The 27,785-nt window shown below is 36.0% G+C and overlaps 1 protein-coding gene across 2 annotated transcripts in view; it reads left to right on the top strand.

Moving 5' to 3' along the window:
- Positions 1 to 27,785, top strand: part of PPP4R3A (protein phosphatase 4 regulatory subunit 3A) — a 36,340-nt gene that overhangs the window by 7,515 nt on the left and 1,040 nt on the right. Inside the window, exons 2-14 of one of the 2 annotated variants that reach the window (XM_044231178.1) lie at positions 3,405 to 3,460; positions 6,788 to 6,886; positions 10,765 to 11,382; positions 14,788 to 14,865; positions 14,949 to 15,065; positions 15,737 to 15,853; positions 17,664 to 17,795; positions 17,897 to 17,999; positions 19,223 to 19,381; positions 24,359 to 24,528; positions 25,373 to 25,515; positions 26,228 to 26,418; positions 26,808 to 27,034. In XM_044231178.1, the coding sequence (XP_044087113.1) occupies positions 3,405 to 3,460; positions 6,788 to 6,886; positions 10,765 to 11,382; positions 14,788 to 14,865; positions 14,949 to 15,065; positions 15,737 to 15,853; positions 17,664 to 17,795; positions 17,897 to 17,999; positions 19,223 to 19,381; positions 24,359 to 24,528; positions 25,373 to 25,515; positions 26,228 to 26,418; positions 26,808 to 27,034 (2,210 nt within the window). Of the gene's footprint in view, positions 1 to 3,404; positions 3,461 to 6,787; positions 6,887 to 10,764; positions 11,383 to 14,787; positions 14,866 to 14,948; positions 15,066 to 15,736; positions 15,893 to 17,663; positions 17,796 to 17,896; positions 18,000 to 19,222; positions 19,382 to 24,358; positions 24,529 to 25,372; positions 25,516 to 26,227; positions 26,419 to 26,807; positions 27,035 to 27,785 lie in introns of both variants that reach the window. The other variant, XM_044231177.1, reaches the window with a different exon arrangement.

Genomic DNA, 27,785 nt, shown 5'->3' with positions numbered 1-27,785 from the left:
GGCAGAGGCTTTAACCCACTGAGCCACCCAGGTGCCCCTCTTTCCTTTTTTTAAGTATGCTCCACACCCAGCATAGAGCCCAGTGTGGGGTTTGAATTCTTGACCTTGAGACCAAGACATGAGATGAGATCAAGGGTTCATGCTTAACCAACCAGCCACCCAGACAGAGCCACCCAGGCGCTCTGTCCTTTTCTCTTTTAATTGACACACAGTGTTTGAGATATGTTTCTTGAAAGTACAATTTGAAGTGATAACTTCACCCCCTGTGCCTTATGTTGTTTACCCCTACTTATTAAAAAAAATAGTTTTGAAGTGTAATAGATCAAGAAATTACACAAATGGTAAGTATTCGACTTGGTGAATTTTCACAAAATAACCAGCACTCTGGAAGTCTGCTTCATGTCCCTTCACAGTCACTATCTCCCCCTGCCTGCTAGCACCATAGATTAATTTTTGCTACCCTTTGAAGTTTATGTAAATAGAATTACATGGTATATATTTTTCTTTGAGGTTTCTTGCATTCATGTTGCATTCACGTATTTGGTTCATTCATTAATATTTATAATACGGTATTCCACTGTATGAATATTTACACCTTTTTAAATTAATGTTTCTCACATGCTATATATAATTCATTCATTCAAAGTGTATAATTCGTTGTTTTTTAGTATATTCACAGGGTCATGCAGTTATCACTCCAATTTTTTAAATTTTTTAAGTAATCTCTACACCCAGCATGGGGCTCAGACTTAACAACTCTGAGATCAAGAGTTGTATGTTCTATTGGCTGAGCCAGCCAGGCACCCCACCACAATCTAATTTTAGAATACTTTGTTCTCTCTGAAAGAAATCATGTACCCATAAGCAGTCACTACCCATTCACTCCTCCTTTCCTCCCCAAACAACCACTAATCAATACATCTCTATTTGCATACTGTACATTTTATATAAAAACAGTCATATTATACATAGTCTTTTGTGACTGGCTTCTTTCACTTGTAATGTTTTCAAAGTTCATCCAGCATGTACTTCTTTGTGTGTAGCTGAATAGTTTCCATTAGGTTTTGGACATTTGGATTATTTGCACTTCTTTGCTATTAGAAATGCTGCTAAGAACATGTACCCATATTTTTGTGAGTGTATGTTTTCATTTCTCTTGGGTATACACCTAGGAGTGGAATTGCTGGTAACTAGCAATTGAGTAACTGTCAAACTGTTTTCCAGAGTGGATGCCTTTTTATATACCCACAAGCAAAATGTATGAGGTTTCCAATTTCTCCATGTGGTTGGCAACATTTATTATTGGCAGCACTGTCTTTGATTGTAAGCATCTTAGCAGGTGTTAAATGGTATCTTATTTGTGGTTTTGACTCGTATTTCCTTGACAACTAATGATATTGAGCATCTTTTCATATGTTCGTCATCCATTTGTGTGTCTTCTGTGAAGAAATATCTGTTCAGATCTATTGCCCATTTTTAAATTTGGTTGTCTTTTTAAGTTGTTAGAGTTCTGTATACAAATTCCTTAACAGATACGTGATTTACAAATACTTTCTCCCATTCTGTGGGTTGTCTTTTCACACTCTCAGTGGTATGATTTGTAGCACAGATTTTGATTTTGAACATATCCATTTATCATTTATCAGTGATGTCCAGTATTTTCTTTTGGGTAGGTTTGCTTTTGTGAGGTTTCACTTTTAAAAAGGCTTACTTAGTTTGGTTCTAGGACGCTAGACCTTTTGCATCTTCTGAATGTTGCAAAGTAATCCAGTTGTTTCATTCTACTGTTTTTGTAGTTTTCTAAAGATGGATTGTTTTTCAGGATGTGATATATTTCAAAGTGGTTTTTTTGAGATGTATTTTCTCCTAGAAACCACATATTGAATGTATGCCACAAAAAGTAAGTTTGATCTTAATGTAACTAACATATTCTGATTGCAATTTCTGTTCTTGTATATAGAAAAAACTGGAAGGATATTCATGCAGAAAGTTGGAGACTTAATCCTTTTGAGAGACTCTAGACATTGAGTTCATTTGCTTGTTGCTTTTTCTTGTTATGACTGCATCACTGGACAACTCTTGATAATTACCAAAAGAAAAAAATCCATTAATAGTGCATAAAGAAAACTGAAGCACTGGAAATTTGTTTTTAATTAATAAGGCAAAGGTTGGGAGAAGAGGAGGAAGATTAAAACAAATTTCCTCTAGAATATGAGGATACTTGTCTGAGTGAGCCAGCAATAGTTTAAAAAAAAGTTTTAAAATAGTTTTAAAAAATAGTTAAAAAATCGTTTTTAAAAAAAAAAAAAAAGGCCTGAAAGAAATGGGGCGTTGGGGGGGTATAGGTGGGAAAAATATGGAGACTGTTTGGTTACCTTAAGTAACCAAAATAGACTAGAATAAAAGACAGATTTGGAATTATTTTACCTGTGCTTGAGGAGGATTTGAGTGAAGTGGGAGGGTGTTCCCAAATTAAGTCCTTACATCTTGGTAAATGGCTGAAATTGTATTGCATTCGGTATCACTTAGCACTGTTCTGAGCACAAAGGAGTAGAATGGTCAGTAAATCGCCAGCTGAGACGGTATCATTAGATTAGTAAATGAATTTTAACAGAAGCAAACTAATTTGGGAATGTAAAGAAGCCCACTTTTCTGAGCTGTCTAGCCCGCTATTTGGAATTGGAAAGTAATCGTGACATGTAATAGGAAAAGAAATGAAAGATTTGGATGAAGGACAGCTGCAGAGAAAATCGCTGCTTCTTAAGCATTTGGGGCCAGTTCTTGTCTTTAGATAGTACTTTGGGGATAAACTGGAACTAGAGTGAGGGGAGAGGCATAAAAGCTGGTCTTAAGATTTGCACTTTGTTATAAAGCAGTAGTTATTTTCTGAATATCACAAGTCTTACTGCCAGGGAAAAGACAAAAATATGCAAAATAAAATTAGCTGACTATGGGGAAAAATTGATTATTTGAAGATGAAGTGTGATAATTCTGGAACAGACATAAGAGACTTTTTGAAGGTGAAGTGTAATATTTGGATGTACTGGGGTGATGGATTGTATCCAAGTCATAATGTATGTCAGGGATTTAAACTCAGGTCACCTGGCTTTCTGTGGTGCCCTTTTACTACCCTGTGCTGCCCGTAAGTTGTTGGATCTCTGTTACCATCCAGTCCTTTACTCTTCAGATGATCGTGTCTTTGTTAAAAGTAAACTGCATAAAGCAAGCATTTCTTGGGTTACAAGTTTTATTATATTTAAATGGGGTTTTAAACATACTGTTTCCTTAACTGAAGTTACTTGTGTATTGAGTGGTCAAGAAAGGAGGAAGTGTGTGTGTATATGGTGGAATGTAATGCTGCTTTGCAATGGCATAATGGAATGTTTTGTTTTTCTGTTTCCCAGGTTCTCTACTCTTAGAATCCAAAATAAATCCTAACACTGCATATCAGAAACAACAGGTAAAATTTTGAAGATGTTGTTTTACTTTGTATATTATCCTCTCAGTTGGGTGATTAAATGAAAATTTGCCACCAATTCCTTAACAGTGAAAAATTTAAAACAGGTTACAACATACTTTCCCAGCCTGATTCTAAAATGTGATTTTAGCCCATCTCTGTGGTGTATAAAGCAATCATTTTATTTTAAACTTAAAAAAACTTGCTTCAATTTAAGCTAAGTTTTTGCTCCAGATACTGTTACAATCAAAAGTTAAAACTAGAACAAGTTTTCTTGCTTCTACTTAAAGAATAAAAAGTGACCACTGATGTAATAATCAGCTATTAACACAACAAAATGGTAGAAACTACTTCCTTTGCTATTGTACATGCTAGTGCAGAAGGGACATTTCTGTCCCTATACAGCAACCCAGTGTAGGTAAAAATCTGATTTGTTACGTAGCCTGAATAGGACCTTATAATAATATAATGATAGACTAATGATGCAGTTTATTAAGGCATCTTTCAGTTTTAGTACACTCTTTCTTGTACGCTACGGATGAACAAGCAATATCTGAAAGTAAATCTTTCTCTACTTAGTAGGGCAACTAGCACTATCATCAAAAGGTATTTTTTCAGAACATACATACACACACACATACAAACACACACACGGATATACTGAGTGTTTTATCAAGCCGGTGAAGGCAGTATCAGTCCCCCCAGTGCCCTGAAGTTACAGAAATAAATTTAGAATAAAGACTATTACTAGCACATTCATATGTATATATTACTGTTACTCTATAAATAAATTATAAATTGCTTTGCTTTATCATTTACCATTAAAATACTACTATAAGGAAGTTAGTGTTGCGTTTATTTTGTACATTAGATGATCCCTAAAGATTGTGACTCGCTTCAGGTCACACAGATAGTAAATAGGAAAGCTGTTACTAACTCCACTAAGTCCGCTTAATGGTGATTTGCTTGTCCAAAAAACATTGGTACAATATGAAATATTTTCTTGATAGTGTAGTGGTCTACTAATACTTTGCATGTAGTGTTCTTAAGAAAACTGTTTGGTTTGATTGGAATGGCTGGAGACTAGAGTATTTTGTCTTTGATATTCTGTACTTAAATACATAAATTCATGTTTTGAGGCTTTAGTCAGTTGAAGAGTAAAAGCCCATTCAAAGAAAAAGAAAAGATCAAGTCTCTTTTGAGGATGAATGAAGAAATCCATGTGTCTTAAGCTGTAGGTTGTTGGATGGTAAATAGAATGCTTTGGTGAAAATTAGACTCCTTAGGGAAAACAGAAGAGCAGTTCCTAAAATTTTCAAAATTCTAAATTTGTCAAATGAGCATTTAAGAGTTTATATTTAATTGTGCCCTGTTTTAAGCCTACAGATGATTCTGAATTTACATTGTACCAGCATTAATTGCTTATAGTTGTTTTAACTCTAACTTACACCAATGTGATACTGGTTTTCATTTTAGTGGGTCTTTATCACCAGTTTTTACAACTGTATGTATTATACCCAGTTTAAAGGTGAAGAAACAGACTCAGGGAGGCTACACGTGTAGCTGACTCTTTTTAAGATTTTATTTGTTAGAGTTTAATTGACTGAGCCACCTAAGCATCTCTTGATCTTACAGTGTTAATGTAAATTATTTTGAGTTTGAACAGCTGCTTAGTCACTGTAGAACGGATGCCTGCTATCCATGATCTCTAGAAGTTCATGAAGATAGTAAACAGGGTCTTTGATCTCGTGTTTAAAATTCTGAATAAAAATTGTGGATTTATTCTATTAGTAATGCTGTACAGCCCAGTCAAATGATCATTTATTTACTTTCAGCTGATACCCCTTTTAGTTCAATGAGAGACTACTCATCCTCATTGTTGACAGTTACGTAATTAAAAATAATTAATATGCAGTTTAGCAAACAACATCAGGGGATCCATAAGAGGTATCTTATTGGAAACTGCCTCCATGTAGACATATTTTTTTAAGTGCCTTAAAGCTGGTCTAGTCCTGTTTCCTTCTTAATGTGTAGGAACTTTTATCATCCCTATAGATGCTCACCTAGAGTTTGCCTGGCTCCTTTCAGTTACTTATTAGATTGAATTATTTTTCCTTTATACTGTACTCATCATTCCTCTAACTCTGACTTCTCCCAGTTCTTCTCTTTGGACCAGCCTGAAAAACTGCTATATGATCATTGTTATGTTAGGCTTCTTTTATTTTTTTTTACTATTTTATTTATTTATTTGAGAGCATGCGTGCACATGAGCTTCAGGGGCAGAAGGAGAGGAAAAGGAATCTCAGGCATGTTCTGCACTGAGTGCGGAGCCTGACGAAGGGCTTATTATCATGACCCTGAGCTTATGACCTAAGCCGAAACCAAGAGTCAGATACCTTACCGACTCCACCACCCAGGCAAGCCCCAGACTTCTTTTTTTAAAATGTAACTCTCCCCAGTACCACTCAGTATTTCACATAGAAGATGATTCACAAACCCCTCTCAATGAGTGGGCTCTTTGAAATGGTTGATGGCTCTGAAACAGTATATATGTTTATCTTACTGTCAGTAAGTTTAAAAAGATACCTTAGATCCTGTAAGTATTTTTGTGGTAATGATGCATATTGTAGTATACAGACTGTACTACAGGAAATATAAAATGGTGTCAGTACTGTAAGTGTAGTGTCTTGCAGAGATTAAATGTTAATAAAAACTGTTGAACTGTTCATTACACTTACTATCATTAAATAAAAGTCTCTCTGAACAGGAGTAAAGGGGCTGTGGGTGGCAGGAGCATCTTGCTTCTTCAACCATAGCGCTTTGGTGAAAGTTAAAAAAAAAAACTGCTACTCAGGTAAATCTCATATATTACAGATTTAGCAAATAATTTCATGGGCCTCGTGTGTTTCAGGTAAACAACATTCAATGTGGATAATAGATGAGAAAAGGGGTTTTAGTTATTAATCCCACATTCCTGACATGCCCTGGTTATTGTATGCTCAGACTTCCTCTCTGGGCAGTTTGACTAGAGCATAACATGTAATCTAATATGCAAGCAAAGAATTGATACTTGCTTAGTTTGTATCTTTCAGTACATTTAGATTGGTCACTTTGTAGTGCTTTTCATATTCTGGTTAACTTGTTAAGGAAAACAATGTTTTCATTTATAGGGTGAACAGAGCTAGGTGTGAAAAGGCATTGTCAATCACAATATCAATGTTGCTTAATACTTTTCTCAGTTTTTTGTTGCTTTTTTCATTTGCCTTGTACTTTGAAGAAGTTTGTGATAGTTAATGGATGTTAATCAGACTTTTTTTTTTTCCTCTCAAGGACACTTTGATTGTGTGGTCTGAAGCAGAAAATTATGACTTGGCTCTTAGCTTTCAAGAAAAAGCTGGATGTGATGAAATTTGGGAGAAAATTTGTCAGGTAATTTTAAAAACTAGAAAATCAATATGCTATCTAAGTATTTTGGCTTTTTTGCTGTACTTTGTAGCTGATGCTCAAGAGTTTAAATAAATAGCATTTCATATTGATCTCTTAAATTCATTATTGTCTGTGAAAAGTTGATTTATAGGTAAGTACAGTTTACTGACACCAGACTGTCCAGCCACAACCTTTTTTGAACTTCTGTATCTAGCGGCCTTTGAGAGCTCCGTCATAAGTGGTCACTGGTATCTCAGATTTAGTAGTCCAGAACCAAACATCTGTTCTACAGATCTCCCCTACATCTGTTCATTCTCCCATCTTTCTCCTCTCAGTCAGTGCTGAAACCAGAAACTTGGAGGTTTTATTTATCCTTCCTTCATCAATTAATTCATTCAGTCCTTCAGTTTTATTAATCTTAAATCCATTCACTTATCCTTGTTTTCACTGCTAACACAGTTTACTAAGCCACCATCATTTCTTGGCCTGGTTTATTTCTTTCATCTTGACTGGTCTTCCCAAATCCATACCACAGATAGAGAATCTTTTTAAAAATGCCAATTTTTAAATACCACTTTACTCAGTAACTTCTTGTGACTCGACTATCTCTTCAGCCTCATCTTGCATGTTCTCAGTTGATTCTAGAATTTCCTAGTGTCTCTAGTACCTTGGACTAGTGACATAATCTCCACAGTCTTGTTAGTTATGCACTTATTATGCACTCTGCATTTATTATATGCTAAAACCATTGGCTCTTGTTACAGATTATTTTATTATTATTATTTTTTAAAGATTTTATTTATTTATTTGACAGAGAGAGATCACAAGTAGGCAGAGAGACAGGCAGAGAGAGAGAGAGGGAAGCAGGCTCCCTGCTGAGCAGAAAGCCCGATGCGGGACTCGATCCCACGACCCTGAGATCATGACCTGAGCCGAAGGCAGCGGCTTAACCCACTGAGCCACCCAGGCGCCCTGTTACAGACTATTTTAAATCAATGTCTTCTAAGGACAGCTTCTCTGTCTTCACATTTATTCTAATTAGAGTAATCTTAAGATTTTTTTTTTTTCTCTTTTAAGATTTGAGAGAGTGAGTGTACACATGAGAGGGGAGGGGTAGGGGAGAGAATTTCAGGCAGACTCTCCACTGAGCATGGAGCCTGACATGGGCCAAACCCACAGCTGAATCCCACATCAAATCCGAGGAGTCGGACCTCCAACGACTGAGCCACCCAGGTGCCCCCTTCAGCAGACTCTTTAATTCACTGGTTCTCAGACCAGCAGCGTGACTTGGGAACTGACAGAAATGTAAATTCTGGGACCCCCATCCTGGATCTACTGAATCAGAAATTCTGTGAGTAGGTCCCAGTAATTGTATTTGAACTATACTTGAACAAGCCCTCCAGGTCATACTTCTTTGTAGAAGGTGAGATAGTAAATAATTTTAGGCCTTGTGGGCCACAAAGCTGAATAGCTGTTCAACTCTGCTATTGTATTACGAAAGTAGCCATACATAACACATAAATAAACAGCCATGGTTCTCTTCCAGTAAAAGTTTACTTATGAAAATTGGTGGTGGGCCATGTTTGGCTCTAGTTTGTCAATTCCTGCTTTAGCTAATTCTCATGCACCCTGAAGCTTGAGAGCCACGGCCTTAATAAAGCTTTGTGTCCTTGAGGCACAGTGTTCCTTACCTCGTAGAATTTATTTCTGCTAGATCATCTACTCAGCTGTATTTTTCATACAGTAACCTGCCTGTCAAACTTCCCTTTCCTTCTGCTATGAAGGATTGGGTTTGTACCTGAATGCCTCTTCATACTTGTTTTTTGCTTGTTTCCCATATAGTTGTATTCACAGCCTGCCTCTAAATTTGTGTCCTGTGGAGTTCTCCCATAGAAAGAGAAGAGATTGAGGAGCTTGGATATGCTAAAAGCACCCATTGCTCATATAGATCTTGTTCTCCTTCACTTCTCTGAGTCGAACAGTTGACGAAGGGCTTATTATCCCTGGACACAGTCTTCTGTTAAGCCAATATTTAACTCACACCTGGACTCCGTGCATTGCTGTCAGGCCTGGCTCTCCTTTAGTAAATTGTCGGATCTTTACTATACTTTTCCTTAGTCCGTAGTTCTTCATTTACACTTGGGGCACAGGTAGTAGTAGTTCTATACTTTCTCTAGAGTAACTTAACTAGGAATCACTGTCTGTTTCGTTATTTTCTATCTAATCTTACTTGTGCACACTTTATATTCAAGATGTTGTTTTCTACCAGTCTTTCATGATCCCATCTGTACCTAGCAATTTTTAGATCCTGTCTTGTTCTAGAGAATTCATTACATTTTGCTCTTTGAGGTCTTAATGTGTCTTTTTATTTCTTGAACGCTACTTGTCGTTTTTTGATCTAGAAACAGCAGAAAGTGTCTCCATTTTCCAATATCTTCCTTGATAGTAGTTACTAGGTCTGGGTGTATCTCTTTTCTTTTATAGACCTTTCATGGCCTTCACATTCTCATTTTCTTCATCTGTTCAGATAGACTGCTAAGACTTACTAACCTTTCTCTTAAGGAAGACTCTCTTCTAGCTTATTCTTCCTTTTGTTTTCATTCTTCCGTTGCTCCATTTAGTAAGACTGAAATGTATTTGTCAAATCATTACAATTCCACCTTAATTCTCTGAGCATATCCGATTCCAAGAAAATCCTAACCACAGGCCTTTTTGATGACTTTCTTAGCCTTCCTATTTGCAAATAAGCTAAAAAAAAGATAGCTTTTTTTTTTTTTTTTTTTTTTTAAAGATAGCATTTTCATTACAGTAATGGCTCTTGTCCCTTTACATTTGGCTTTTTAATCAAATGCTGCCACATTTCTTTAGGTAACATAGATTGAGTTCCAGGAATCTAAAGCTGTATTGAGAATTTATATCATTAACAGATTCAGAGCCAGCCTGAGACCATGCCAGGTACAATTTGTGAATGTGCCTAGTTGCTTTTCGGTGGTACTGCCCACTGGGTTAAGGTCAAGACACTATCAACTTGCAATGTGTTTCAAGAACTATTCCAGGCCTCTTCCCTTCCAGTATCCATTAACAGTCTCACTTAATCATGCTAAGCAATTTAAGTTTCTTGGCCATTTCATATACATCTAATTTTTCCATTTTCCATTTCTTTAGCATTCACCTTGGCCTGCTTTAGACAGTCTCAAATTATAGGCCAACATAGCAAAACTGATTTTATTTCAGAATAAGTCCTTGACTTTTGGGTAAAACTATTCTTCTATCTCAAAATGTATTTGTGAAGACTTCTAAGTTATGTTTTTATCATTAGAGTCCCTGTCCTGACATAAAGTTGAGTTTTATGACAAATTTCTAGAGCTTCTGGGGGTGATCATGAAAGCTACAGGTTTGGGTGAACAGAAGGGAAAACTTCTATGGTTTGGTTACTTTGGGTAGATTTTCTTAGAGAATTTACTGTATTATGCTCTGCTACATGTATGTTGCAATTACTTTTTATATGGTTTCATTTTTGTGTGAGGACACTTATTTCCCACAGTTTTCTTACTTGTGTTTTTGGGCCACCAGCCAGCATTCACAGCACATCGGTGACCCACTTTGGTCCAGAAGCAGTTTGTACATATTCTTTGGGCCTTGCTTTCTGGAATTGATGTTAAAATTTTCCTTGTTGCTTAAAATTACATGTATATTCTGTGACCGCAACATTATGATGTTTAATATTTATTTGAATTTTACTTCAAATTTTTAAGGGTTTGGTGGTGGCTATCCTGGAATATGACACTAGGATTCTTATAACATCTCTCATATTCATCTAAGAATATCATTTAGATTTGCTTGATTATATTCTGTCAGCTCTCATAAATCTTATTTAATAGGTTCAAGGAAAGGACCCTTCAGTGGACATCACTCAGGACCTTGTAGATGAATCTGAAGAGGAGCGTTTTGATGATATGTCATCACCAGGTTTAGAATTGCCATCTTGTGAATTAAGTCGCCTTGAGGAAATTGCAGAACTTGTGGCATCATCTTTACCTTCCCCCCTGCGTCGTGAAAAACTTGCACTAGCACTGGAAAATGAGGGTTATATTAAAAAGCTCTTAGAGCTTTTTCATGTGTGTGAGGATTTGGAAAATATTGAAGGACTGCACCACTTGTATGAAATTATCAAAGGCATCTTCCTCTTGAATCGAACTGCTCTTTTTGAAGTTATGTTCTCTGAGGAATGTATAATGGACGTCATTGGATGCTTAGAATATGATCCTGCTTTATCACAGCCACGAAAACACAGGGAATTTCTAACAAAAACAGCCAAGTTTAAAGAAGTGATTCCCATATCAGATCCTGAGCTGAAACAAAAAATTCATCAGACATACAGAGTTCAGTATATCCAAGATATGGTTCTACCTACCCCTTCAGTCTTTGAAGAAAATATGTTATCAACACTTCACTCCTTTATCTTTTTCAATAAGGTAGAAATTGTTGGTATGTTACAGGTGAGTTAGATCAATTTTTCCGTACTTACAAAGATACCTTATTGATTGATACCATTTAAACTGTTAATTGATTCAGCAGAAGTAATTTCATTCCTTTTAAGTACCTAATTTGAGTTTTGATTTATGTCTAAAGGTATGTATGTATTTGGTTGATATTAGAAAAGATTCCAATACATAATACTGTGGGACCAGAAGATTGTTTTGTTTCCATCAGGGAACATAAATGTGAGAAGTCTAGCTTGACGAAATTACAGGGGAATGAATGGTCTTAACAAAATGATTGAATGTAGAATTTTAGATACATTAATTTTTCAGTTATGCATAGAATAGATTCAAAGGGAAAGATAAAACGAAGAAGCCAAGAAGTATGTCATTAAACGTAGAATATAAATATTGTAGAATTGGTAGCACTGCCAGATCATTATATATTAAAGGCCTAGTGTTAGGGTCGAGGGAATATAGTAGATACTCGGCAAATTATAGTTGAAGGTCTCCTTGCCAAAAGGCATGCTTTTGTACCAGAGGAGAGTATGGAGAAGTTGGATGTGAATATGAGTTACAGCTCCACCTGTCACAACAGCTATGTGCTACTTCGGCAACTTTCTTAACTTCTTAAAGCTTCATTTCTCTGATTTGAAGGGTGGTGCTATTAGTACCAACTCTATAAAGTCACCTGAAGATTAAAGATCATGCATGAACATTACGTAGCACTCGAGTATTTATTTATTTTTTTTAGAGCATGCAGGTGGCGGGAGGGGCAGGCAAAAAGAGCCTGACTCAGGGCTGAAGGCAGGCTTGATCTCACAACCTTGAGATCATGATCTGAGCCAGAATCAGGAGTCGGACGCTTAACCTACTGAGGTACCCAGGCACTCCAAGCGTTATTTCAAAATATCTGTTGTAATTGCTATATTAAACTCTAGATTTTCTTTCTATAGTATGCTGAGTCTCTTAGGTCTAGTGTTTTGGGTGCTTGTATCAGAATTGCCAGGGTGTAACGTTCCCTGGATTCTGCACAAAACACAAAATCTATAGCTGGCCAGTAGTCTGTTTGTAAGACACCCCCTCTTCCCCACCAAAGTCAGAGGACCTCTCAGTATATTATCCCATAATATAGGAATTAGTTTGTTCTAAGTAGAACTTTAGAGTTGGTGTAGTATAAAGATTTGTGAATTGCACACCCCTCATGTTTTTTTATTTCTTTGATGCCCATGAAGAGTAACACTTTGATGCCCACTAAAGACTAACAGATAGATATGACTTGGGAGACCTTTCCTCAGATCTATAAATAAAAGTAATTATTTGAAATCTAGATTTATTAAAGGAGGCAAATAAATGTCAGTATGAGCTGTTTGGTAGCACATTATGAATAAAGCAGTAAGCTTAACTTGTATGGCTATTCCTTTTTAGAAAGTTGCTGTATTTTCAGAGTCCCTGCCTTTGACATCTTAAAACATAAACAAAACATGAATTCAGATAGAAAAGCACATTGCATGGATCACGGGATGTGGTGCATAAACAATGAATCTTGGAACATGAAAAATAAAATTAAAATGTTTAAAAAGAAAGACCAGTTTTACTAACACTGCTGTCCTGAAACTAGGAATAATTTCAGTTCATGTTGACCAAGTTGATGTGCTTTTCCTATTCATTTAAGACAGGCATGTAATCATATAGGCAATACAATCTAGTAAGGACAGTAGTTATCTCTATACAGTGTATTGTGATTGATAATGGAAGAGGGAAAAGGTTTTGGTACTAATTGTTATTCTTTGATAAGAATCTTGTTTTTACTGACTACCCTAGTGAGCCTTTGTTCCAGTCCACTTTTGATTCCTAGTTTCCTTGGATAGTTCTGAGTGTGTCTGATCCTTCAGTGCCACATGATTCTCCTTTTGTTGTGCAGGGACTTGTCACTTGTTTGTTTTCTTGGTCTGCATACCTGTGAACTGCCAGTTTTACTCATTAAGTATGAATAATTTCAAGTCTTTGTTTCCCTACATTATGCTTTGTAAAATTCTGGCTGTCCGTGCTGTACTTCTGTTTTCTTGATACAGGTACTTCTTTCCAAAGTGCTGCTAGGAAGGAGAGAGAATTTTATAAATTTTGTGACAGCGGGTGATGGAGATATAATTTTAAAGCAGGTTCTTACCCCTTGCATACACAATCATACCCTCCCTTTACTGTTAACTGCTTTGTACATAATACTGTTAAACATCCTTTTTTTTTAAAACGTTCTTATTCTCTCAACTTCTGTACCCCAAATGCAGCAGTTCAGAGACTCTTTCAGTAGTTTGATTTCCAGTTGATAGGATATATTAGATCTGGGATGCATCTTGAAATTGCATGCCATTTGAATTATGGCCTATTTATACATTTTAGAAAAAGTAAAAATAGAAATAACCATTTTAATATCATAGAAAATACTTCCAAAGAATCTGCAACAGTGACTACAGAGTTTATAAACTAATGAGAGATTACATACACACATACACATCTATACATATGAGGATATATTTAGACTTAGGCATGTCTATAGGGCTGAAATAGTGCTGAATCTAGTACTAGCTAAGATAGTATGGAATTAAAGTAGAACACAGTCTTGGTTAGAATTAGTGATGGAAGAAATTTGAATAGGTTATCAGGAAGGTCTCTGCCACCTCCTGTGGTTGGTCTTTGGGTAAATTTCTTAAATCTGTCTCAGTTATACAATGAGGTAAAGTAACATCTGAGGTTCTTTCCAAGTTTTTTATTGACTTAACCCAGATTAGTATCCTAGGAGAGTACCTCTTTAATCTTTTTCAAAATAATGCTTATTAAATTCTGTGTGTGTGTCTGTATGAGATACTGTCAGATAATAGGTCTATCTTTTAAAGTTCTGCATTTAGCTTTTTAAATAATTGAATTCCTTTCTATGTCTTTAAAATGTGAAAACTCTATCTTAATTTTTACCTTCATTTGAGAGGTTGTAGAACCTTAGTCTCTAAAGGTAAGATTTTAAAACTCTAAGTGAGGGGTTTGGAAAGTATGGCCCATACCTGTTTTTATAAATAAAGTTTTATTTGAACATAGCCACACTCATTTGCATATTATCTGTGGACGTTTGCTACTGTAATAACAGTTGTATAGTTGTGGTAGAGACCATATGGTTCACAAAGCCTTATATACTCACAATGTGGCCTTTAAATAAACTTAGGAAATAAGGCCTTGCCAGAATATAAAGAATAACCTTCCTGTATAAATCCCTAGTTTATTATAATAGTTTCGTTTTTCCTTTTCTGTTTTAAATACTGTTGTCAATACCATCTTTTCTTCCAGTTAGTGCAATTTGTATTCTACAATATCTGAAAATTATGTTTTAATACACTCTTATCATTAGCATAAGTTTATCCTTTGATTTAACAGGAGGATGAAAAATTTCTGACAGATTTGTTTGCACAACTAACAGATGAAGCAACAGATGAGGAAAAAAGACAGGAATTGGTAAGACATTTGATACTTATGAAAGACACAGGACTAAAACAACAGATCTTTTATATATTCATTTGTCCTTTTCCTTATTTTAGGTTAACTTTTTAAAAGAATTTTGTGCGTTTTCCCAAACGCTACAACCTCAAAACAGAGATGCTTTTTTCAAGACTTTGTCAAATATGGGCATATTACCAGCTTTAGAAGTCATCCTTGTAAGTTTATTTCTCCTTACACTTAATTACCATTATATATTTTTTTTCTTTTTTTTTTAAATTTTGATTTATTTTTTAAGATTTTATTTGAGAGAGCACGAGCCGGGGGAGAGGGAAAATCCGACACCCGCTGAGCAGGGCCCTGGGATCCTGACCTGAGGCAAAGGCAGCTTTGCTTTTTTTTACTTAACCACATGAGACCACCCAGGCGCCCCAATTACCGTTATATTTTTAATCCACAAAATACATTTTTATGTAACATGCAAGTGTTTGACTATAGCCAGTACATAATACTGTTAAACATCCTTTTTTTTAAAACGTTCTTATTTATTAATATTAAATAGCCAGTATTTAATATTAGCTGTGTATTACATAAAGTAAAAAAGCTGTAAAATTCTAGTATTAGTCCTTACATAAAACTGCAAGAATATTCAGAGGAATTTTCCGTATTTTTAATAATAAGTTGTTAATTTTGCAGCCTGTTGAAATGTCAAAGAAGAAAAGTAAACAGGAGTAAAAGAAAGGAACTTTATGCACAGAAAAAATTTATATGCCAAATTTCCTTGACTTCTCTTATTGCAGGGTGTTCTTATAATTTGTTAGATTTTGGATTTACATAGAAGGTCTGTACTTTTATAATTATAGGAGAAATAAGTGCTTTTTATCTGCAGGGCATGGATGATACACAGGTGCGAAGTGCTGCTACTGATATATTCTCATACTTGGTTGAATATAATCCATCCATGGTACGAGAGTTTGTCATGCAGGAGGCACAACAGAATGATGATGTAAGTAAGAAGTTAACAGAGCAAAAAATAACCAACAAGGTAAATATTATTTGCACTAACAGTAAGTATTTATACATGGGGAGCTATAACTGTACTTATTATTTATTTTAAAGATTTAAATAGCTGATATTTGGGAAAGTGTAGCCAGAATGTGAAATGGCTTATTTTTCCCTAAATTGGCTCCTGTCTCAGTTTACAAATTTTGTCTTAAAGCAGTTGCTTGTTAATGCTCGACTTTAATGTCTTTTCAAATTTCTGAGATCACGTTTCTTAATTTTGTCATTAACATTGTCTTGTTTTAATCATTAATCAATAAATTGTTCTGTATATGGAATTATAAGTAACTTCCCTAGGAAAACATTGCCTTTGTTAGGGATAGATTCTCAAAATTACCAGGAATGAAGAAATGAAGCACAGTCCCTTGGAAAAGTATTTAGGGTACTTGCTTTACTGCCTAACCATAAGGAGAACAAGCTGTTGTCTTGTTCACACACACACAAATGCACACACACACACATATCTGTTAGAGAGTGAGGGAATCTATCCTGATAATATAAAGGGCGCTCCTGGAGTACATGGTACATGGCACATGCAGCAGCCCCAAGTGTGTATGCTCTTCTGTTTTACTTTTAGATCATTAAACCAATGATCCTAATTTTTTTTTCCTCCTTCCCCCAAAATCTTACAAGTAACTTTTAAGAATAAACTGATATTTTTTTTGCCCTCAACTGCATCTTAAAAGGGGGAGCATCCTCTTGGGGGAGAAAAAATCTATATGCACAATTCCTATTGTATTTTTACAAAATGAGAAAATAGACTTCTACCTTTAGAAAAAAATCTTAATGTGTTGTGTCAAAGTAAAGTAGAATGCCTGGTGACTTCTGTGATTAAGGTTGAGTTTTGTTTTGTGGTTTTTGTTTATTGCCAGGGTAAGTGTAGGAAAGTACCAGTTTGAACTGTTGAATATTGTGTCACATTTTTCTTCAATAAAATAGTCTTATCCAGAGTGCCAAAATACCTGTATTAATTTAAAATAAAGACTATTCTTACTGGCTCTGAAACCTACATGTACCTACAGTGATGTACTTCCTGCACACGCAATAGGCCTCTTGATTCCCAGTCTGTCTTTAGGTCCATCCTACCACTGCATACACAGACAAGAGCAGAGATTTCCTCATTGCATCTGTTTGTAGTTACTCCTTGGGCCAGGAACACCAGTCAGAGAGCCTCAGGAAAACTAGTAATCAATTTTCAGTGACATTTGGAATCCATGTAACAGACTTGTTCTCTGTGCTATCTAAATAGCATAGTACTGTTACCCTAATTTCACACATCTGGGTACCAAGCACATTTACTTTAAATGGAAACTTTGTATCATTTACATAAATGGAGAATAGATACAGATCTCATTTGCTGTAAATAGAAGGAATCTATAGAAATGCAGTAGAAGTAGAACAATGGTGTAAATTCTGGCTAAATGTTAAACTGAATGCCCATTAGCTTCCTTCAGAAGGGAGATTTTTGTTATCAAGAAGTGTAAAGATTTCTTAGTGCCAAAGTTTGGTTTTTGTTTTAATCAAAAGAACTTAATAGAGAAAGAAACTTTCTTTTCTGTATTACTTAGTATGAATGTGCCTTATGCCACACTTGAGGGAAACGCTGCCATATATCCTGTTAGTTTAGTTAGTCGTATCATTTGGATTGCAGTTAACAAGACATCTAGAGCTAGATACAATGCTGTAACATGCATAGTATGTGCTTTTCCATCCTCATAATAAGTGATCCTTACTGTGTGTACTTTTCTCACCAGGATATTTTGCTCATCAACCTCATTATAGAGCATATGATTTGTGATACAGACCCTGAACTTGGAGGAGCAGTCCAACTTATGGGCCTGCTTCGAACTTTAGTTGACCCAGAAAACATGTTAGCTACTGCCAATGTAAGCCACAGGCATTTTTCTCTTTTTCATATTAGTATGTTATTTTTTATTAGTAGGAACCAATGCAGTTAAAATTCATGGAAGTGTTTTTGATTCCTTAGAAAACAGAGAAGACTGAATTTCTGGGTTTCTTTTACAAGCACTGTATGCATGTCCTCACTGCTCCCTTACTGGCAAATACAACAGAGGATAAACCTAGCAAAGGTAAGATAATGCAGGTTGGTAGTAAGGTTCTTTGTTCTTGACTTCTGAAGTTCAAAGTTGATGTAGAGTAATAGTCTTTTAAAGTTCAGCCATTTGGTTAACACAGAGGAGAGGTGTAGTAATATATTTTCAAAAAAGGTGTTTAAGGTAGAATTCCTTTAAAGTGCTATAATTGGAGATAATAAAATGTTCAAGAGGAGATAATTGTTGCTGTCAGAATTTAAAAACAGTTTTCTATTAAAGCAGTATATTTTCATAGGCTAAATAGAAGGAAATAATTAGGAAAAATCATTTTAAGTTATTTACATTCCGGATGTATAGAGCAAAGCTGCTTACTATTAAACCTTTTATTTGCACTGAGGATTATTCATAAGGTTAGGGATACTTATTTCTGTGTTTTATTCCTTTAGCTTGCATAGTGTGCGTTTAATTCTGAAAGTAGTTTTAGGGTCTCCAGTGGGAAATCCCTTACTGACATTTCAAGATTATTATTTTGTCGTATGAATTACCAGTGTAGTATAACTAAACCCTACTTAGAAAGTAAATGTTAAATTTGTCCTTTTTTGTGATTCTAGAATCATGTCTTGGAAACCTGATAATCATTTTTCCTTTCTACTTTATTCATATTAGATAAAGCTTGAGGCTTCTTTCCAAACACATATATTTAGTTCTGCAAACATTTATTTAAAAACCCACTGTGTGGAAGGCATTGTACTACAATCTTTAGGGGATAAATGGGGGAAATAAAAAGTGAGTAAAATACTTCCAGAGGCTTGCTGCCTGCTGAGGAAGAAAGGTAAGCCAATAATCATAGTCCAGTGTGGGTTCATCTGTGTAATAAAGGAGCCACAAAACACATTGGAATCATAGGAGCAGAGAGTAATTCCACCAAAGAGCGGGTGGGATCCTTCTGGATCTCCTACGCTATGTGTACATCTTAAAAGAGCATTCTTGCACTTGCAAATAAAGCAGAACTAATAGATTTGTGTTCCAGCTCTGCCTTATCATTCAGACTTGGGTTTTGTGAAACTAATTCATCAGAGTTAAGAAAATGTAAAGCACAGTTCTTGAGGCACATGGTAGGGATTCAGTGTTTGTTCCTTTTTCCTTAACTTTAAAATTTTGGGTCAACAGAAAAGATTTTACTTGTTTGTAATTTGGATACTCAAATTTAGAAAGGAAAAGAATGTTAGTCATTGAATAGAATTGTGTTTTGTTTTCAGATGATTTTCAGACTGCCCAGTTGTTGGCACTTGTACTGGAATTGTTAACATTCTGTGTGGAGCACCACACGTACCACATAAAAAACTACATTATCAATAAGGATATCCTCCGGAGGGTGCTGGTTCTGATGGCCTCGAAGCACGCTTTCTTGGCATTGTGTAAGTGTTGCTTCTGGTAGAATTATGACGTGTAGATTATCATGTTGGTACCTTTGGGTCTTACTGCCTGAGAAGAAAAGATCACTGATGTCAAGACACATAGATTTTTAACAGGAAACTACACCAATTATGTTGTTGCGCCATGAGATAATTTTCCTTTCATATCTTTCTCCGTATACAGCGAAGAGCTTAGTATATATCCACAAAATGTTAAAGTATTTTATTCCACTATTAAAATGGCACCAAGATAATTTTACCCTGTTATTTTTTAGTACTGCCTTCCTCATTACAAATTAGGCATTCTTGTGAATCTTACATTAAATCATGAAGAACGTTTTTATAATTTGGAAAATCTATAGCTAATAGCACTGAGTTGCTAAAACACATTAGGAGTTAACAGAATGCCTAGCACAAGTGTCTATAGATGGTCCATTCTTTAATTGCACAAATATTTTTTCTCTGCCTTACTGAGCTATATTGAACATAAAACACTTTGTTACCTCAGATATTTTAGAGCAAGGGTGCCAAACTTCAGAAGTGATCAGATCCAGCCTGTGCTCTATTTTTGCACAGTCTGCAAGCCGAAAAGCAGTTTTTAGATTTCTTAAAGGTTGTTTAAAGAGAAAAAACAAAAACAAAAAAAACAAAAAAACAACTACAGAGGCTATGTGTGGCCTGTGAAGCCTAAAATTGTACTTGTAAACCAAATTTATGAGGACGGTAACTTTAACTGTGTTCTTAAGGCCTGAGTTTGTTAAAGTAAAACATGTTCCAGAACTGGAAATAGATTATTTAAGAATATTCTTGATCACAGCAGCCAGCCTTCTTTGGTAAGTTGACAGATTAAGTGTGGGGTACTTTAGAAGCTCAATAAGGTATGTCTGCTGGTAACTTCTGTCTTTTGGTGTCTATAGGTAAGTTTGGTTGTTTGGTGGTTGATGGCATCAGTCATTCACTAATTAGAAGCCTAAACATATATCCATTTTTGCTATTTTTTTTTAACTTCATTATTTTTTTACTTAATGGATTTTTTAAAATATCCTAAAATTTAGAAAAAATCCTAAAATTATAAAGACATGGTTTATAAGGATATTTCTGATGTTGACTTGCTCTATAGTATTTTATTTTTTAAAGAGTATTAGAAATTGGTATCCTAAAAATATTAAACTTGGTATCAGGGTAACAGTTGCCTTAGTTTTTCTGGTTAATGTACACACTGCAGGATGGACTGAGAATACTTGTATTCATGGTATATTTTCATTTTCCACCCTTCAGATATTTAGTAAAGTTACTTTCTTTTGATTTTCCAGGAACTTTGATGTTACCTGAGTAATCTTTTTCAGCCAAAAGTAAGAGGTAGCATTTTATGGCGTTAACCTAGACTGCTAAGGACAGCAAAAATAAATGCATTATTTTGGTTCTGCAGTACTAATATCCATGAGCTTAGTTAGCATTTGTAAAAGAAGAGCTTTTAAACTTATATTCCTTTTCCTTATATACCTACTACAGCAAAATAGAGCCCCATGGCCACGTTGAGAGGGAGTTTGTAACAAACATTTCTTTCATGTCAACATAGAAAGTTTTGTTCCAGTGTGGGAAAGGGAAGTTAGAACAGAATGGAAAAACTAAATGAAAAAGTTAATTAGTTTTAGTTTGATAAATGTGTTAAACACCATATTTTATCAGTTTTAAGCTCCACATTTTAGATATTTATCATCTCTCAAATCAAGGTGAGTTGCACTATTAATGGCATGTCATTGTGATTGATAGTTCTGTTTATTTGGTTTTCTTAGTGGTAGAGAAAGTTTTTTGCAATCGGGGCATATTAGATTTGATGAAGATGGTAGATACCTGGAAATTACAAGAAAAACACAGACCGTTAAGACCTGGGCTCAGCTGTCAAGTGGGTTTTGAGTTCATTAGGAGGAGATAGTCATGTAAAAATCAAAATGTCAAAAGTACTATATTGAGGTGTGTTTGGAAGCAGAGTGGAAATAATTTATTTTACATGTAGGAGTCAGATCAGGAAAATTTTGCAAGAGAGGTAAATTGGGTTGCATCTTGGTCCTGGGAGAACGTGACTTTCTTGGTTGCAGGCACAGTTGAAGTACATATGTGGGGAAGTGTGGCATGACAGTGGTTTGTTGGGTAGAACATACGAGTCCAGTGGTAGAGTGCAGGGAAAGAAAAGCCTTTCAGTTCAGTTCATCTCTTTCTTTTGCTTGCCATATTACAAAGAAATTTTCTCAGCAGCTTGAGAACTACAAAGAGATACATTACAAGAAAGGTTATATTATAGGAAACTAAGCATGTTAGCAAATTTTTAGTTGTTTTATTATTGTTTGGTTTAATGATGACTCAGTTTGGAAAATGAGGACTCTTAAACGATCCCGTGTGACTGTCTTCCCAGATTGAGAACATGAGTAGTTTCTGGAAGAAGATTCCAGTCATTAGGAGTGAGCACTCTAGAACTGGCTTGAAGACTATATAGTAGGAGTTTCTGGTCAAGGATTTCTAAAAGAGCTAAGTGGGAGATTTAGGTTATTTTCAGTCTTCTAAGATTATACATGGAAAATACTAGGTATAATGTTTGAGGGAGTGATTAAGTTCAGATGCCCTGTTGTAAGGACAGAAGATAATGAGTGGTTAAATGTAAACACTTTGGGGACTTACAGAACTTCTCATTTTTTTCTATCTCCTGCTTATTAAATGTTTTTATCCTATTTAAAGACAACGAATCAGGTGTGTAGGTGAGACCAACAATCCTTTCAAAATCTAGGTCTTCGTAAGTTTAGGTATATACATACACCAGTTTTACTGTCTTATTTCCTTGGCTTTTCAGGATTCATGTTGTCTAGCATTTGTTAAAAACATGGAAATACATGACAGGAATGAAATAAAAATTTTATCTTAGATGCTTTTATTCAGCCATCGTAAGTTACGTATGAGGCAAAAAGTGTCATCTTGGGACATGAAAGCTCATGTGCTAACGTAAAGATGAACTATTTGTTTTAAAGATGATTGAAATGAAGCACCAGAGATTCCTGGCATGTTAATGAAGGTTATAGATAAGAAGGGAAGCCCAGTGCACTTCACATTGGAGGTCTGCAGTTCTGCCAATAGGACCTATCCCAAAAGTGTTCTCTAATTTCCTTTGAGCAATTTGACTTCATAGAGCTCGCTGGTACATTTTTGAAAGCAACTCTTATTCAACAGCAAGTAGTGGTTGGCTATTCTTGATGCAGGTTTCTTTGGGGGGGAGGGGTCTGAATGGAAATAACCCAGTTCTGGATTTAAATAAATTTAGAGCAAATGGAAATGAGCAAAACAGAGACCATTAGAAGCACCTCTGTCTGTACCAGCAGTTTCTGGACAGAACTGCTCTTGAAATGGTGGCACTGCGTAGCTTGGGCTTAGTGAATTCTAGGAAGGGAGTTTTTTTTTCATTTACCTAGGAACTGCGTGTAGCCCACGGGGTTCAGCTAGTGTGTGTTACGGTAGGACACAAGTCTCCATGAAGCCTGCGTAGTTGGAGGACAAACTCTAAAAAAAATAGCTCTTGCCTTATTTACTAAAAACTTCACATTTGGCCTGAGCTCTAAAGTATTGATTTTTATTCTAACAAATGGAACAGCCTCACTAGTTCCTTTGTCAAGTGACATTACAAAACACCAAACTTTAAAATCATTGTTTAGGGAAGACAGACCCTTGTTAGGCTTTGACTTAACACACAGGTGCCTCTTACTGTTTAAAATGTCTTATTTCACCATGCTTATGTATTTGAACATAATTCAGTAGTTTACAAAAAATGCAGTTACTATTCTATAAATTATTTTGAAGCTCCCTGCCCAAAGTGTCACTTTAGAGAGAGACACTCTTAAATAAGTTGCATTGTTAAGGCAGTTTATAGCCAGCTGTACCTAATTGGGCATTCACTTGTGGACCTCTTTTCTGCCAACTAAAGAAACATTGAGCTGCTTTACTCCTCTGCCTTCCCACCCAGAAACCGTGTCAGCATGGTTGCCTGGCTACCTGCTCATGAAGGACTTGATTAATAACAAATTGGCAATTTAACGAGCCACTTCCATGATCTCCAAAGAAACCAAAATACAAACACAATATTTAATCTTGCCAACCGAAGACGATGTGACTGCATGAAGTGAGTATGCTTTTTTGAACTGTTTACAATAAGTGGGGCATTAACTTACTGACAAACTCCCATGTAGGTAAAGAGGGCTTTGTCTAGCTGTCTGAGTATATTTGGATCTTGACGAATGGTGACTTAAGTAACTCCCCATACCTCAAGATGTAAATATACCTTTTAATCTGTAAGTTAAAGCCTAATTAATTGTAAAAAGGAAAATTAGGAAAAAAATTAAAAAGCATACTCGCTGCAATAAGCATAGAGGACCACATTTTAAACAAAACAGCCTCTAAATTTATTTCTAAACTATGGGAAGGCAAGTTTTGGGTCATGCAGAGTTTTGTGGGTTTATGGTTATCCTGACACATCCACAAACCAACCAGTGTAAACCCAGAACTCTAATGCAAAATAGTAAGAGTGTCCAAAAATAATGAAGATCAAATTATACAGTGGATTGCCCTAATAAAAGAACAGTTTTTCTGTTGTTTTTAAGGTGAATATAAAGGATATATTTAGCATTTTCATCTTAAGTAGTATGAAGTTAATTCGTTAGCCCTATTTTAGCTCTTACATTAGATGCAAAGTACATTTTGGTCATTAGTAAATTCCAGAGTTTTTCTGGCTCTCCAAGACTTGTGTTCTATAATGACATACACTACTTCTAGGGTGCATTTTTCTGATAACCATTTTGCAGTCCTTATCTTTAGGTTCATGCTTCTGGAAGCAGTAATATATCACTGCACGAAGAATTATACTAAGCAGGTCTTTTTAAAGAAAGTCTAAAATATGGAAGTGTGGTATGTAATTTGAACAATAATGCCTCTGTGTTTCAGGTGCTCTTCGTTTTAAGAGAAAGATTATTGGATTAAAAGATGAATTTTACAACCGCTACATAATGAAAAGTTTTTTGTTTGAACCAGTAGTCAAAGCATTTCTCAACAATGGATCCCGCTACAATCTGATGAACTCTGCCATTATAGAGATGTTTGAATTTATTAGAGTGGTAGGTTCTGTATTTGTTAGAATGTTGGTTTTAGTTATTTAAGATTATTGAATATGTATTATTGGTATTCTGGCTTGAGATTATATTTGAAGAAAATTTTTAAAAGAAGCTTGTAGAAATTCAGTTCAGAGTAATAAAAACCAGAAAATTCTTATCTCCGCAGCTGTGAGTCTTTCATAGGATGGCTTGAAAAAAAAACTGATCTAATGCTGTCATTATACTCTACTCATTTTAAAAAAGTAGAATGACAGTTAATAGAAAGTATTTGGTGTGATTTTATTTTGTTTTAACTGAGGTTTTCTGGGTTTGGACTTTGCCCTCTATATTTTTAAAGAACAATTTTGTAACAAACTCGATTCTTTACTAATAGTAGTTGGCTTGTGGTTCTCCCACAAGTGTGTGTCATAATTATCAGAAGCGTGGTTTTTTTTTTTTAAATTATGGTAAAATGTTTACCATGTAAAACTTGCCTTTTTAAGTGTCCAGTTCCTTGGCATTAATACACTCACACTGTTGTGCAGCTGTCCCCACTGTCCCTCTCTAGCACTTCCCTGTGATGTGCTGATCCCCCCCCACCACCACCACACTTACTGAAGAATCATCTAGGTGGGACATGGGCATTTACTTGAGGAAGACCCATAGTTAGTTCAGAGACACACCAAAAATCAGAGACTGTGGAATAGCCACTTATGCCCATTTTCATTGTTTTGTTATCTCTAACATGAGCTAATAATTTTATGAAGTTAAACTATTTGGGGCAGGTTTATGACTTACTACAGTTAAGTCTATCTTGCTAAAAGAAGATTTTTCCTATCGTATTTTTCATTATAATCCTCGTCTGTAGGAAGATATAAAGTCATTAACTGCTCATGTCATTGAAAATTACTGGAAAGCACTGGAAGATGTAGATTATGTACAGACATTTAAAGGACTGAAACTGAGATTTGAACAACAAAGAGAAAGGCAAGATAATCCCAAACTTGACAGGTAAATTACCACATTTTTAACCTATTCATTCAAGTTGTATGATGGTGCCTCTTTTTGCCTGATTCATATTATTTGGCTTGGCCAGGGGAGGGGATGAGTGGTGGTTGCAGCTTTCTGTAATGGCTAATATGAATGTTTTTCTGAAGGTGTGTGTGGTGTTAGTAGGATCTGTAGACTCTTCCTCGGGTATATATTAAGCTAGTTAATGAGAAAGAAAACCCCATCACTTACATGGTAGTGGGGCTTCATGTGTCCAAAGCAAAATCAAAACGGTATGTTTTAAAGTTCCATGAATTAGGACTTGTGAGTTTCTGATGTTAACAGGTTTAACAACTGATCCGTGATAGTACAGTTTCCATAAGTTTGCACTAGTTAACACTTGATAGGGTAGAGTGTTTAGTTCTGTGAAAAGTCTGGTTCTTCATTAGCCTCTCCTTATATAAATCTGTTACCTCCTTGATCTAATGATCTAATTTGGAGTACCACTTGAAGATTATCTCACTTTGGGTGAATCCCTTAAGATTTTATTTATTAGAGCACTGGGACGGGGAGAAGCAGAAGCAGACTGCACTGAGCTAGGAACCACATGTGGGACTTGATCCCAGGTTCCTGAGGTCACACCAGAGCTGAAGGCAGATGCTTATTAACTGACTGATGTCAGTTAACCACCCAGGTACCCTGAGTCTGTGTACTTTTTTCTCTTTACTCCTAGTATGCGTTCCATTTTGAGGAATCATAGATATCGAAGAGATGCCAGAACACTAGAAGATGAAGAGGAAATGTGGTTTAACACAGATGAAGATGACATGGAAGATGGAGAAGCTGTCGTGTCTCCGTCCGACAAAACTAAAAACGATGATGATATTATGGATCCAATAAGTAAATTCATGGAAAGGAAGAAATGTATGTTGAAAAACTGGGCGAGAGAAATAATGGCTTTCCAACTCCAGGCTTATTCTGTATTTCTTGACAAAATGGGGAGTATCTACTTTGTCATGATCTAGATTTTAGAGACGCTGTTGCTTTCTAGAATGTGAATTAATAGCTGCGGGTGAAGGTAGGGACCAAATTTTCTTAATCTGACTTGACCCAGGAGAAATACATTATTTCAGGAAGGGGTGGGGGGGACACTGAATATTGAAGGTCTCATTCCTTCTCAGTAGTGAATTGAAGTTGTGTTTTTCCTAGCAGAGGAGTGAGCAGTTAATTGTGGTTTAGTGCCACCTCATTTGGGGGGGGATTAAAAAAAGGGGAGGATGAGTGACAACTATTGACAATATTCTTATTTTTAGTAAAAGAAAGTGAGGAAAAAGAGGTGCTTCTGAAAACGAATCTTTCTGGTCGGCAGAGCCCAAGTTTCAAGCTTTCCCTCTCTAGTGGAACCAAGACTTCTCTCACCAGCCAGTCATCCGCAACCACTCTGCCTGGTTCCCCAGGCTCCCCAGGATCCCCAGGATCTCCAGGCTCTCCTGGCTCTGTCCCTAAAAGTACATCTCAGACGGCAGCTATTACTACCAAGGTACGTTCTGACTTCCAGGCCTGTCTCATTTCACCTTTCTCAACAGTAATTGTGATGAAGATTTCCTTTGGTTATTGTCTTTTGGAACTGGTCTAAGCTTTCTGAACAAGAAAGAATAATTCTCCCACTACCATCTGAATGTATTAAAAACCTGAGCAATTTCTCAGAGGTTTTTATGACCAACACAAAAGGCTGCATGAATTATTTTGGTTATTTGCATTTTAGAACTCGGGTTCAGATTTGTGTCAGAACATTTACAGAAATTTTAGTTATTCTTTATCAACTTTCCTGGTTACTACCCAGCTAAAGACTTGTATGGAAGAAAGATCAGCATCTGCACACTCAAACATTGTTCTGTCAAGCAAGATTTATAAAAAAAGAATTAGCCATCTATCATTCACATTTCATAAGAAAGCATCACAATTTTAACAGCAAAAATGTGGACAAGACATAACATCAGAACAAAAACCAGTCCTGTTCACTCCCTCTGCTATCCTGGACTAGCGGTTCACAGACAAGCATTTGGAATGGGTTGATCTAAACCAGGAATGGAACGCCCCGTACACAGTTCTTTATTCTGCCGTGAGCATGAAACCCTTGAGGGCTAAGAAGTGAATCGATGTGAAACTGAAGGTGCAGCTGAAGGTGCAGCTGAGGGCAGAGCGGGGTGAACTTTCCCACAGCCGCCCGCGGAGAAGAGCTGCAGTGGTTTCTGGCGAGAGCAGGGGTCTAACAGGAGGCCGGGAGGAAA

Source organism: Neovison vison, chromosome 13, assembly GCF_020171115.1.
Source record: "Neovison vison isolate M4711 chromosome 13, ASM_NN_V1, whole genome shotgun sequence".
Lineage (NCBI taxonomy): Eukaryota > Metazoa > Chordata > Mammalia > Carnivora > Mustelidae > Neogale > Neogale vison.
The sequence above is the reverse complement of the archived record's forward strand: the minus strand, read 5'-3'. Positions and strand labels throughout refer to the sequence as shown.